The sequence below is a fragment of the Acipenser ruthenus genome, chromosome 29 (genome assembly GCF_902713425.1).
Source record: "Acipenser ruthenus chromosome 29, fAciRut3.2 maternal haplotype, whole genome shotgun sequence".
In the NCBI taxonomy this organism is placed as follows: domain Eukaryota; kingdom Metazoa; phylum Chordata; class Actinopteri; order Acipenseriformes; family Acipenseridae; genus Acipenser; species Acipenser ruthenus.
In genome coordinates this window covers 5,344,546-5,357,821 of record NC_081217.1, presented here as the reverse complement: position 1 = coordinate 5,357,821, position 13,276 = coordinate 5,344,546, and the positions used below count along the sequence as shown (strand labels likewise).

The 13,276-nt window shown below is 39.8% G+C and overlaps 1 protein-coding gene across 1 annotated transcript; it reads left to right on the top strand.

The window, feature by feature from the left end:
- Nucleotides 1-1,275: 1,275 nt before the first annotated feature.
- LOC131702168 (opsin-5-like) lies at nucleotides 1,276-12,884 on the top strand. Its single transcript, XM_059004390.1, has 6 exons — nucleotides 1,276-1,491; nucleotides 8,506-8,593; nucleotides 8,929-9,091; nucleotides 9,381-9,508; nucleotides 10,546-10,880; nucleotides 11,029-12,884. The coding sequence occupies exons 2-6, from the start codon at nucleotides 8,506-8,508 to the stop codon at nucleotides 11,395-11,397; spliced, it is 1,083 nt and encodes a 360-aa protein (XP_058860373.1). The 5' UTR covers nucleotides 1,276-1,491; the 3' UTR covers nucleotides 11,398-12,884.
- Nucleotides 12,885-13,276: the final 392 nt, after the last annotated feature.

Below are 13,276 nucleotides of genomic sequence, written 5' to 3'. Positions count from 1 at the left end.
AGAACTACAGATTAGCTATTGCACAAAATAAACAACTTTACTTGCTCCCACACAGTTTTTTGATGAACAGAATTCATATTGTACCGTCCAACTGATACAAGCAGTAAACAGCTCAGAGTGGGGTAGGCAGGATAGTCAGACCCATAGGGTATTGTGAGAATGACTGTTATGTCATGTGGCAAACACTGCCTGAACCACAAACTGCATATACCAGAGTCATTTCTGGTTTACTGGAATATTGTTGTTATAATTAAATAAAGAGGAGACCAATACGTTTTATTTATCTCATTTTACAGTTGTTTTGTACATTCTTACATAGTTTAACTTTTCTTTAGGGTCTGCCCTTCTGAAACCAAACCTTGTTGGCTTTTTAGTTTGTTTGCATTCTTGAAGTTTTTGTCTCAACATTACGGATGTCTTATTATTTTAGATATATGGCAAACGGCAGCCAATCTGTCAGGAGTGAGGAGGTGAGTTCCACTGTTGCTTATATTGACCGTGGTGACTATCACCGGAAATAAAGACATAGGCAACATAGCTGGCTAGTTTGGATGAGTATGTACAGATCCAAGACATTGCCTTATGTGCACTGCCTTCTTTTCTTCAGATCAATCAAGTTTAACCCACAGACTTTATCTGGATCGGGAACAAGTCATTGGGCTGGTCCTGGTTTTGTGGCAGTCACACCTGAAACCCATAGCAGATGCTTCCATGCTTGCAATGCACAATCATCAACTGTCCATGTTAAACATCACATCACATAAAACCTCAGGACCAAACAATGCATACCTTATCATGGCATAAGTGTGTATAAAGGTTTTTAATGTTCAGCTATATGTACAATTACACATATTGCATGTCCTGCTGCTTTACTACTCTTTTCTGCCTGTGCCACTGCCTTTTCCCTCTCCCTTTCTCCATCACCCTTTCACTTTCTTTCTGTCTCGCTCCTCTCATTTTCTCTCCCTCTGAGAAAACAATCTGCTACAAATTGACACGCAGAGAGAATGAAAGGGAGAAAAAAAATCAAAGGCATTGCTCAGGGGGCAATCAATTTAGTCATGGCCTGGACAAAATACAGACTAACCAGGATGGATGAAGGGAGAGGGTTAACAGATCTCCCGAAGATGAACCTGCAGCCCTTCTCATCAGAGAAAGAGAGAGAGAGAGAGAGAGAGAGCGAGACGAGAGAGAGAGAGAGAGAGAGAGAGAGAGAGAGAGAGAGAGAGAGAGACAGCTCGCCTTGTGTCTCTCTCACTGTCGGATTCTCCCTCTCCCAGCTCTAGTTCACTCATCCCTCCCTGCTCCTCTCCCATCCCACTTGGACCTGGGAGCTCAAACATGAAAAGAAAGTGACCAGGGTTTTTTTTTTTTTTTTACTCTTGGGCAAACAAAATAAATGACTGCAACTTTTAGGAGCAAGAAAGCACATTCTGGACCATATCTACCACCCATGAGTTTGTATAAGGATTGGCATCTCTTCCCAATAAGGTAGGAACAAATGTTTTTTAAAGTTTTGCTTTTATGTAATTCATGTATTTCTTATGCACTTGAAAGATGAGGGACAAATGGCATCGCTCTATCCAAGCAACCCCACAGTGCTCTACCAATGCATTCCAATTCTGACCTGAAACAACACACCTGTTATTAAGTCATGGGCTATCCAAGAGAAACACCTACTGTGGTTTGGCAAATTATGTGATGCAACTTTAGGGTACTTTTTTTTAACCCAGGACCTCCAGAGCGAGTGCATTTGCCTTTATATTTAGTTTGTTTAGTCATTCTGAACTCATTCCATAATTGGCCTTTTCTTCTTAAATACTGTGTACTTTAATATATTATTTCTAAATTCTAGTTTAATTGTAAACTGTGTTGAAAACGCACAGCTGTATATTTTTGCAAAGGCAATTAAAAAGGCATTGAGGTGATTTTAATTTTAAAATGTTTTAGTTTGAGCACATACAGTACTGGCGCTCAGTGTTCCATGTTCAACACAGTAACCACATTGACAGTGCAGATGGAATTGTATGTACAGTATGTATGTCAAGATCATATGAGTTAAATCAATTTAAATTGAGTGGTGTTAGGAACTCAATTCACTGCTCTTACAGGGATCAGAGAATCATTAAAAGCAGCTTGTCAGAATTGTTACAGATAAAAAAAAAACTATGGATGGGAGAAAAATACAAATTCCCCTGTCCTTTCCATTCCCTGACTCAAGCAAGCAGGCAGAGGAAGACCATTCAAAATAATACACTAAACCGATATAAATGTACCTGTCCACTGCTCTAAGCGTCTCTTTGCAATTCCTAAAACAAGCAGAAAACAACAAGAGAGGGATTTATTTCAGCAAACAGTCAATCCAGCTAGCAAACCCCTAACAATACAGAATTATCACTGCCAACGGCTGCCCATCTTTAGAATCATTGTAATAACCCCATCATAAACGTGGCTATTCCAGGCACCTTGCGGATTACTCAGCAGGGCATATGCTGTTAAGTTTGTTTTCTTTTTTGGATGTCTGTTTCTCTGAAATCTTGTGAGGCTTATAACTTCTGAATGCATATATGTCTTCATAATGGTGGGGTTAGGAAACGCACAGATTTATACAACAAACTGTTCTCCTGAAAAACTAACCAATGATTATGAATAGGTCTGTGAGAATTATCATTGGCGCGCACACATTAATGTCAATTTAACACAGTGAATTGGCATAATATAAATATTGATCAATAACATTTCAATTGTGAATCATTTTCCCACGCCCATAAAACCACTGACCTGAAAAAAACAAACAGGACATTGTGCATTTATGTAGGTAATTGTGCTTAATTGAATCCGTAGCAACTGGGTAAATCATTTCCACCAGGTTTTCACAGCACAGCTATGAGAGCAATCAATTTAATTCAAGACCTCTTCCTGCGTCAAGATGACACTTTTAGCACTTCACCCCAACTAAAACGATCACTTTATTAATGACCCTACTTCACATCCCATCCTTTCCCTCACCTTCAATATTCCACTACCTCTACCTACTATTCTGTAAGCAGGGAACATACAATATGAAATATATACAGCTGGGGTCAATGAAATGCAGTATTGTGTTTACTGTTGGGCGGAAGATCTTTTAGACCATTCACTTGCCGAGTATACCTGCGACTCCGGTTTCCACTGACATAAAGCACCTTTAAATGTTGGCCTAGAAAGACATTTATGTCAGTAAATTGGTTTGACCTTTTATGTCAGTCAGTTGGTTTGACCTTGTGGTAAGCAGGTTTAGAAGGGGGAGTAAATTTGCTTCTCTAAATCTAAAACTACACTTGAGGAAAGAAAGCAAACAGAGCCTGTTACAATTGATGGGCCCATGTACTGACAGTCCACCCTTGATTTGCAAACACAATTTATCTTACACCTCACATTAGAAGCAATCATAAGCTTTATGTGGTAGGTGGAATAATTGGAAACAAAAACTCATTTTACATCAATTTATTTCCAGCAACAAAGTTACCAAAATACCTGAAGTGAACCACTGAAGCCGAACTGGTACCAAGGCAAAGCATTTGTCAAACAAATACAAGAGGACTAAAACTCATCCATCAACTAAACTCATTTAATTTCGGACCTCACCAAGACAAAGGGTTACTGTCACTTTCTTAATGAATTGGATTTCCCATCAGATAGAAATAATTTGTAATAATATCTACTGGCCTATGGAAATAATTCACTAGTATACAAACAGGTTATTATCAGTATGCCTTCAGCTGAGCCAGATTTTATGACATCATGTGTGTTTTTTTAAACCCTTTTTGTCCACTATACTTAGAGCTAAACCATCCGAGTTAAGCTGCATGTACACTTATTAAGTTGTATTTATGTTGTATGTGAGAATACTGGATTTGTGTTGCTCTTGCTGCCCAGTGCCTTCCTGTAAATAAAACCTTGTTCTTAGTGAGTAATATAGCAAATACAAACACATAGATCGATAACAGTCGATTGGGGGTTGAAACAATAACAATACATCAAACTATTATACACCACCAAAAAAAAACCAAACTTTCGCTTTCAAACTGTAGGGCACCTGCATTTACAATGGGAAGCCAAGAGGATCACACACAAAGAGAGCTGCTTCCTTTAAAGATCATTCTGATCCTGGGTATCGAATTAAAAACCCACTAAGTGCATATTGACTGTTTTGCCTCTCTTTCTCTCCAGTTCTGTTGTAAGATGGTTCTCTGTTACTACCTTTTTTCCCCTTGATCTGAGGAAACTGTTTTATAAATATTAATGGCTGTGTGGCAAGCATGTGAAGGTATACATGACAAACCATGAATTGCTTAATGGGGATTAAGTCTGTATTGTGTTAAGGGATTTAACTGACTGGATGTAAGAGGGTTTATGTGATAGCAGGAGCTGAAATTAAATGAGAACTCACACTGGAAGAAAGGAATGAAACCCTTTTAGTACTGGATCCTGTCACACTGGAATGAACGTTTTAATAGCTGCAAATGCCATCTTGCTGTTTACCCTCGCTTCCTTGTTGCAGCACTTGCAATCATTCTAGATGTGAGTTGTTGATTCTGGAGTCTGTTCTTCACATGGAGGGACCAAATTAATAAAATCACACAGAGCACCTCTTTCAGACAGAGATACCCTCTGGTAAAACAAGATGCAACGAGCTGAGAGGACACGAAATACCATGCAAGATAATCTCATTTTACTATTCTTTGAAACGTCTCCAAAAAGTAAAGCGATTAAACTGATGGCATTTATCTCCCTGGTGCATCTCTGCAATGCATTATTTATGTGTTTATGGACCCATTCAAGTACTACCGATTTGCAGAAAGATTAATGAGTCCATTGGGAGCCAAATGGAACAGGGAGGGGTGTGCAGATTCTCTGGCATTGTACAAGAGCTCTGATCTGATCTCATCAGTCACTAGGGGAGTTCTTCACGACGACCTGTACCAGTACACTCTCAATGCATCTTAGTGGGGTCATGAAATTGGATGGCTGACTGTTTTATTTTTAAAGCTATTTTTCTGTACACTGAGTGCCATGAAAACAACCACTGAAATATGAGAGCTCCTGGTGCTGTTGGACAGACAATATGATCCTCTTTAATAGATCACCTGGGACAGGTATATTTTCAATGCTATGCTCCAAGGTCTATCGCATTGTCAGTATTGAGACTGTTCAGTGCACCAGTGCTTATGTATGCCAGTGCAGCGGTCGACTTTGCTAAATAAATCAGATCCACAGGTTTAAAAACAATCTAAAAGTCATGTCAGGAAACCAAGGGGAGTTTAATTGACATTTCATTCTGGTGAGATGTCTATTGGTATGCTCTAAGACCCATATCGTTCAGCTTTCCCACTCTCAAAGCGGATCAGTGCACCAGTGCCTATCAATGCCAATGCGAAAGCTAAAAGGCTTGACGAAATATCAAAAGGAGTTTAATTGCATTTTCTTGCTGTGGTTTACTCATGGATGCTGGAAACGGTTGTGTCTGTTACATACACATATTTCAGATAGATATGCTGTTATACAATCTAGTAAGAAGTGTGATGAGGAATTAATTCTGCCACAAAACTGTGTACAGTGTGTATGTTTTGTGTGTAGAATGGAACTGTTCCAGTTGTTGGAATTTATTTGTACCTAGCAAACTCGTGCAGAATTAAGAAATCAGTATGCTTCAACTTTTTAAAGAAAAAAAGCAAATAAACAAAGTTACATATTTTGTGTTAATATGCTTTCTAAATCATATTAAAAAAAACCTTGCTTGATTCCAAGTGCTGGTACTCTATACTAAGCACACAAGAACAAGCCATTGCTAATGGAAGCTTTTTCTCGTGCTCTCAGGTTGCAATTATTACAATAATGCGACGATGCAACCAGTTGCAGTGCTGGTAACCTCCACTCTAACTGTAAGTTTGCTGTGCTCAAATGTCAATTTAGCTTTGTTTTTTTGGGTTGTTTTTTTTAGACAAAGTTAAAAACCCTGTGATTGGGAATGTGACTGGGTAAGACATGTGCCAACAAGTCAAAGTAAGTGACAGAAGAGGGCTTGCAGGAGATCAGGTTTGAAAGATGAGCTACTGTACTTTCCCACCACCTGCAATGATGCACAGAACTCTTAATTACCAATCCAAGCTTAAATACATTTTTCTTTTTGGTGTGTCACATGCTGTGTATGATTTGTGATGGTCTCCTAAGAGAGGATCAGAGTCACTTATAAGTAGGAGGATATATTGACTTGGGGCTTGGTGAAATCTGTTTTACTGGGTAGCGAGACGTTTAGGTGGAGAGAGGAAGGTCACTGTAGAAAATTAAAAGCTGGTAAATTGGATTGTAACTCAGCCCATTTGTATGTTACAGCAAGAGCCAGAGAATGACGTGTTTTTGCTGCTCAGATCTTCGCTGAGCAAATCTTCAAGACTCCAGTAAAACTAGTTATTTGTTCCACATTGAATTTACCACTTTCTTCTGTACTGAGCTATGTACTGCTGTATCATTGCTCCCTGTGACTTAAATTCTCAATCTCTGTAAAATTATGCTGTTTGTACTCTGGGTTCTGTCATAAAAAAACATATTTTATAGAAATAAAGAAAATTGGCTATGGAATTTATATATATATACATATAGAAATAATATCATCTGAAAGCTCTTGGGGGAAATTAAAATCCATCTGGTTATTGGTAGGCTCTGGGGGTGTCTCATAGAAAACACATAACAGATAAATCGTCAGTTTAGTCACTCAGTTAGCACAGCCTGAAACCAGGGGACCCAGGTTTGTTCTCATCAGAATATGCCACTTTCTTCACACTGTTCCAATGTAATATGCAAAGCAGTCTCTAATAGTTCATGGGTAGGTGAAGTATTTTGTATTGCTTATTTCCAATTCTGAACTAGCTGCAGTCGGTTTACGGTGCGTGCCGGGAGACCACCACTACTGACATTTTGTAAAAGTGCTTTCTCTGGTGTGGAATCAGCAGTTCTGCTACAGGCATGCTTCTCTTCATATGACATTAGTGCAGAACTGTGTTCAGTGCAGAAACACAGAGGCACTCTAAGCAGATGTCGCCTGTGTTGCTGGCAGGATGCTTGTGTGTGTGGTGATGCATAGCACCTCTAATGAGATCTTTAAACATTTCACCTCACTTCTTCTCTAACCCTTCTTCTTTGTAGCTAGCAGGGTGTCGCAATGATAGATTCCCAATTTGTAATTTGTATTTCCACAATTACAAAACTGCAATCATGGGAGGATCCAAGACAGTTATAATACTATCTATATGGGACCAGTACTAAAACCATAAACCCTTTCCATAGGCACCACTAATTCCCATATGCTGTGTGTGTGTATAGAGTAAATTATGAATAATCTAACCTTTTTCATGGCAGTACTTCTCCAGATGTGTATTATTTCCCCCTTGCCTACATCTCCCTTATGTAGCTAAATATTATGTATATTATATGAACGCTGAAAGTAAAGCACCAGAAAGCAGCATTGCGTTGTCTGTTCAGAGGAGTGTAATCCCTTCGTATTCTAATATATTTCGACAAATTGTGCTGTGCAGTCTAAAAGGTTGCTTTGTGAATGGCTATAGGCTTAATTAAATTAACTTGTTTAATGTAAAAAATGCAGTGTCTAGAATTGCTATTTAAAATTAAAACAATTAAAAAATTCCTACTTGCAATAAACAGATTGAAAAGGGAGCAATATTTATTTATGTATCATACTTTTCCATATTTGCTCTGTATTGCATATCATTTAAAAACTAATAACTGATCTAAATGCCTTATAAAGAGACCTTGGTATGTATTGAATCACCAATTAAACTCGTCTGCAAGTCAGCTAAATAGCTTTATGTTGATGACTTTTTTATTGGTATCATTGGTATTATGTAATGGCATAATGATGTCATGTTGTCTTTGCTAAAAACAATATGTATATCTATGCTGTAGATTGGTACACTTGGTAAAGGGGGGCAATATATGTACTCATTATACTGTGTATTTTGAAAGGAAAACCTTTCCATTTGGTGTTCATGTGATTACATCTTTATTTACAAATGTTCTTGACTACAAATGTCTCCTAGACAATAAAGAGGTTCAGTAGGGACAGCTGTAGTTCACATCACAATGAAACTTCTCTTGAATCAATATTCAAAAGCTTGACTAGCGTGGTTCAATAAAATGAGACAACACATCAAATTTACTGATTCACAATTGACACAGTGTACAGTTTGTTAGCTTTTTGTTTTCTAGAAGTCACAACTGCATCATTATGGGGCCAGTGCTCCAACTTGTGAAAACAAGCACTGCTAAAATCAGGCCAGTACTTTACATTGCATAGAAGTGCTAGGTCATATTGAAAACATTATTATGCTTCTAAATTAAACACACAGCCTGTGCTGACTGCCAGTCTCTCTCTCTCTCTCTCTCTCTCTCTCTCTCTCTCTCTCTCTCTCTCTCTCTCTCTCTCTCTCTCTCTCTCTCTGTCTCCAGATGAGAAATGCCTCAGAAACAGCCTTGTTTGTTTCCACCATGTCCAGGGAGAACGACGTGATCATGGGGACAATCTATTCCGTGTTCGGTAAGCAACGCCCCCTCACCAGGTGACAACTGAACTTTAACCCGATAGTTACAGCTGACATTACAAAAGCGATAACCAAGGCTTTCAATTCTGATTTCTTATTAGTATAGGGTCCTATCGAGGAGAACAAAACTGGAAATTAAACTTCAGTTCTGTGTTTTTGTTCTTGTAAATATTTTAACAATAAATAAATACATTCTGGAAAAGAACAAAAGATCAGCTGCAAAACAGGATGAGAATGTTCTTATGCTGAAGGGAAGGAGCAAATGCGTCGTCTTGTGAAATACTGGCCCGTAATGACACGGATATATCTTGCTGTCTCATTCCACCTGCAGGTGTTCTCTCTCTGCTCGGAAACTGTGTCCTGCTCTTTGTGGCGTATCGCAAGAAGTCCTCCCTGAAGCCAGCAGAGTTCTTCATCATCAACATGTCTCTAAGTGACCTTGGAATGACCTTGACCCTCTTCCCACTGGCTATCCCTTCCGCCTTCTCACACAGGTAGCGGGGTTTAAAAAGTGACCATGTCCTATAGGTAACTTATTAACTCTGTGAGGGGTGCTGGTGTCCTTTGCTTCTCTTTTTACAGAAGCGAGTTACACTGAAAAAGGCACCTGTTTGTCTACTTGACTTTCTACCATTTTTCCCTTACAATTCTAAGTTTTTGAAGTTACTAATAAGCTGCATCCTGCTCCCAGTATTCTTTTAGTTGCAGTATTAAGACAGTTGAATGTTATTCCCAGCAGTCCCCCTACCAAGGCACTGACTGGCTATGCCGTTCTGTCTGCAGGTGGCTGTTTGATGATGTGGCCTGCCAATACTACGCTTTCTGTGGTGTTCTCTTTGGACTGTGTAGCCTTACCAACCTCACTGTGCTCTCCTCTGTTTGCTGCCTCAAAGTGTGCTACCCATCCTACGGTAGGTAGTGGTACAACCAACCCAGACGTGACACTTGCTGGAGCACCCAGCACTCACACTTAGATCCTGCATTGTCTACAAGGTTTCTGACTTTGAGAGTTCCTTTCTGCCCTCAGGCTGTAGCTCAGTCTAATAACCTCTCATCTACTGTACCTATTCGCCAGATTTGGCAATAAATCTCAAATGGCAGAGAGGGTACCACTGGTTGTCACAAATGTTCGTCTACCATGAAGTGTTAGCTGCTCTTAATTTGCACCAGCAGAAGGGTGAGTCATAAACAGTTTTAGGATTAAAGGAAATGTCTCCCTTTTGAATCTTCCATATCAAAGCAGCACTAGAAAAGAAAAAAGAATGAAACATATGCACTGTTTAATGCCATATGACAGCCACCACACAACTGATTTGAACTTGTTTCATAGACTGTGCTATTATTTGCGACCTCTATTGTACAGTAAACATTGCCCTGCTATGAAATTAATACAATCAGGGAAATTAGCGGTGCAGTAGGATATCTTTAGAAAAAACTGGGCATCTAATTGGGATCATGCTTTGTATTCATGAAATGTAGAGTTCATTCTGGTGAGCTCTGACGCTGAATTAATCGAAAATGAACTTCATTAGTATGTTCCCGCGAGGGGAAATTGCACTACTTCAAAAAGATAATTTTAACGTCAAAAAGAGAATTTTAAGTTTTAGTAGGGCTGTGTCATTACCCAGAAGTGTTCAGTTATTCAGATTCAATGTGGTGCACCTTGGACTGAGCAAAATGAATCATTCACATTGAGAGAGAGGGAGAGAGGGAGAGAGAGAGAGCTTTTTCTAATAGTCTCGCTGCCTTGCAGGTTTAATTTCCATGAACTCCCACGACACTCTGTTTAGGACTGTTGGCTGCGTTATTTATGAACACTTTGCACAGAGTTAAATGCATATTGCTTTGCCTGATAGCTTTCCTGGATGTTTTGCTGTCAGTTTATAGATGTTCCAGAATGTATTCAGCTTGTCCACTCTTTTTTTTTTGTGCGTTCCCTCACTGACAGGTAACAAGTTCTCGTCAGCCCATGCCTGCCTCCTGGTGGCGGGTGTGTGGTGTTACGCCTTGATCTTTGCAGGAGCTCCCTTGGCAAAGTGGGGTCATTACGGGCCAGAGCCGTATGGCACAGCGTGCTGCATCAACTGGCAGGCGCCTAACAGTGAGCTGTCTGCCATGACCTATATTGTGTCGCTCTTCGCCTTCTGCTACGTTGTGCCCTGCACCATCATCTTCACCTCCTACACCTTCATCCTGCTGACTGTGCGGGGTTCACGACAGGCTGTCCAGCAGCACATCTCCCCTCAGACCAAGACCAGCAATGCCCACAAGCTCATCATCAAGGTAAGGAGGCTGAGGCAACAGCTTTACATGAAGCAGAACAATAGGCGAGAGTTCCAGTTCTGAATCTGAAACTACAGTGTGCCATTATAAACAAATGAATAATCAGGATTGACTGTAGGCAACTGATAGCGCCCTCCTTCTCTTCCAGCTCTCAATTGTGGTATGTATTGGATTCCTGGTGGCCTGGAGCCCGTATGCGGTGGTGGCAATGTGGGCGGCTTTCGGAGACGCCACGCGGGTTCCACCTACGGCGTTTGCCATCGCTGCCATCTTGGCCAAGTCCTCAACCCTCTACAACCCTGTGGTCTACCTTCTCTTCAAACCCAACTTCCGCAAGTTCCTGTGCCGCGATGCTGCTCACTGCCGACGGTGTCTGTGTGCCCAACTATGCTGCTGCAAGCGGCCAGTAGTCCAGAAGGAGGCACTGCGGAACAAGGAATTCAGCAACTCCACGCGGCTCTTTAACGGGCTGCCTGAGAGCCACACCACCTGCCGACACTGGCAGGAAATCCTCTAGGAGTCTGTAGAGATGAGAAAGTAACTGAGGGATTAGTTAAGAGCTAACCAGGTGGGCTGGCCAGGCACTGAGAGCTATGGACCATGTCTCGGTTTGATAAAACCGGTGTGGATTTGGGGTGGATTCTGTACTTACCTCCCAATCTCACAAATGTTGTAAGATACATTAATAACTGCTCACGGACAACTCATGTGCATTATGGTGTTATTGTTTATCAGATCAAAGAAGGTGTATCTATAACTGCAGAACAAAAACAGCAAAGACGCTGTTCCATTTCAGTATTTGATTTATCACAGATATTCTCTTGTTTTTTTCAACTAGTGCCAATATTATTGTCGAGAATTGGGCTGTCAGATATGCTGCGGTTTTGAGGGTGCATAGAAACAGTATATTGATGATATCTAACTAAAAGACTGCACTACATCATTGATCAGGCTGAAATATTCAATTTAAAATATTCAAGATTGTGTTATAAATAAGGAGGCAGATGTTTTTTGAAAGAAAAAAAAAATGTTATTCAGTTATGTCCTTCAGTGTCCAGAAGGTGGCGATAGTGTATGTCTTCAAAAGGATGTTGACTTGGGTTGCTCTGGGTGTGGGTGATCTGGGTTTTTCAAATTAACATGGGGATTTAAATCCCCACTGAACACAACAATCTGTTTTCTAGTTTGTGCAGTCAAGAAACGGAATGAAGGTTTTGGGGATTCAAAAGTTTAAAGAGAACCACAAAGACAATATGTGTGCCATTGAAAATGGAGATGAAGATGACAAGCTGATTCTATTGAACAACAGCAGATGCTAACTCCCAGTTGAAAGTGTCGCTGAGAATATTTCAGGGGAAATGAGACCTGATCACCATGGAGGTGCTTTTTAGACAATATAGTATTGGTCACTGGTGTTCATGTATTTATTTATAATATATGTTGCTTAAAATAAGAATTTATGGTGACCCTTAGACCCTATTGACAATGTTATGGCAATCCTTTGTGGGGTTGAGATTGAGGCTGTTCAGTGCCAGTTACCAATACCAGTTGTGCTGAATTGTGCTGTTATTTCCCAGAGCCCCATCTACTCAACTGAAGCCCAGCCCTCCAGAGGTATTTAAAATGCACCACGTAGACCAGCCCTCTCCAGTTACCACCTGCCATTGTGACAAACTCACCAGTAAGACCATTAACAGTATTACATGCATAATAAAGGGATTCCAATGTATATACAATCTGTCCAGTTCTCATCACTGCAGTGCTGTGGGGTACAGATTTAATTGCACAACTCTGATTGTACAAGTGGATCACCAGGCTACGCTGTGGTTTCTTGTGTAATGCAAGGTCTGCATTCTGGTTGCATATATGCTTTGTTTGTAAGAGATACATATATACTGTATATATCTATAAATCGAGAGATTTAAAAGATTGCTTTGGGTTCTTATTATTTATTGGCACTGCGACAAGCTGTTTACAAATGTTGTAAATGAAAATAAAGATGTATTTGTCAAAAAAAATGTAAATTGATTGGATTTATTCACAGCAAGTTATAGTTAAGGGCTTTCTATCTATCTATCTATCTATCTATCTATCTATCTATCTATCTATCTATCTATCTATCTATCTACTTCTATTCATATTATTTATCTCCTAGATCTCTTCAGTCTTTGCATCAATTACCAGCAAATGTCAGAAATGTTGAAAAACATCATCATTTGAAACCTCTGTGTATTCACATCTGATCATCACTTTAATGTTTCTCTGCATTAACTAACAAACTACTAATTACTGGACCCTGGTTTGATTGGTTGGTTATTGATTGATAAATAGTTGACAAATGTAGAAAAACATTAAACAGCTTCAGTGCTCTCAGTATGTCAATGACACTGATAAGC

What these genes read in the sequence shown, in the direction of transcription:
- LOC131702168 (XM_059004390.1), top strand. Translation starts at nt 8,506, where the DNA reads ATGAGAAATGCCTCAGAAACAGCCTTGTTTGTTTCCACCATGTCCAGG. An exon ending in AGTGTGCTACCCATCCTACG is followed by an intron (nt 9,509 to 10,545) that starts GTAGGTAGTGGT and finishes CCTCACTGACAG; the next exon opens with GTAACAAGTTCTCGTCAGCC. An exon ending in CCCACAAGCTCATCATCAAG is followed by an intron (nt 10,881 to 11,028) that starts GTAAGGAGGCTG and finishes CTTCTCTTCCAG; the next exon opens with CTCTCAATTGTGGTATGTAT.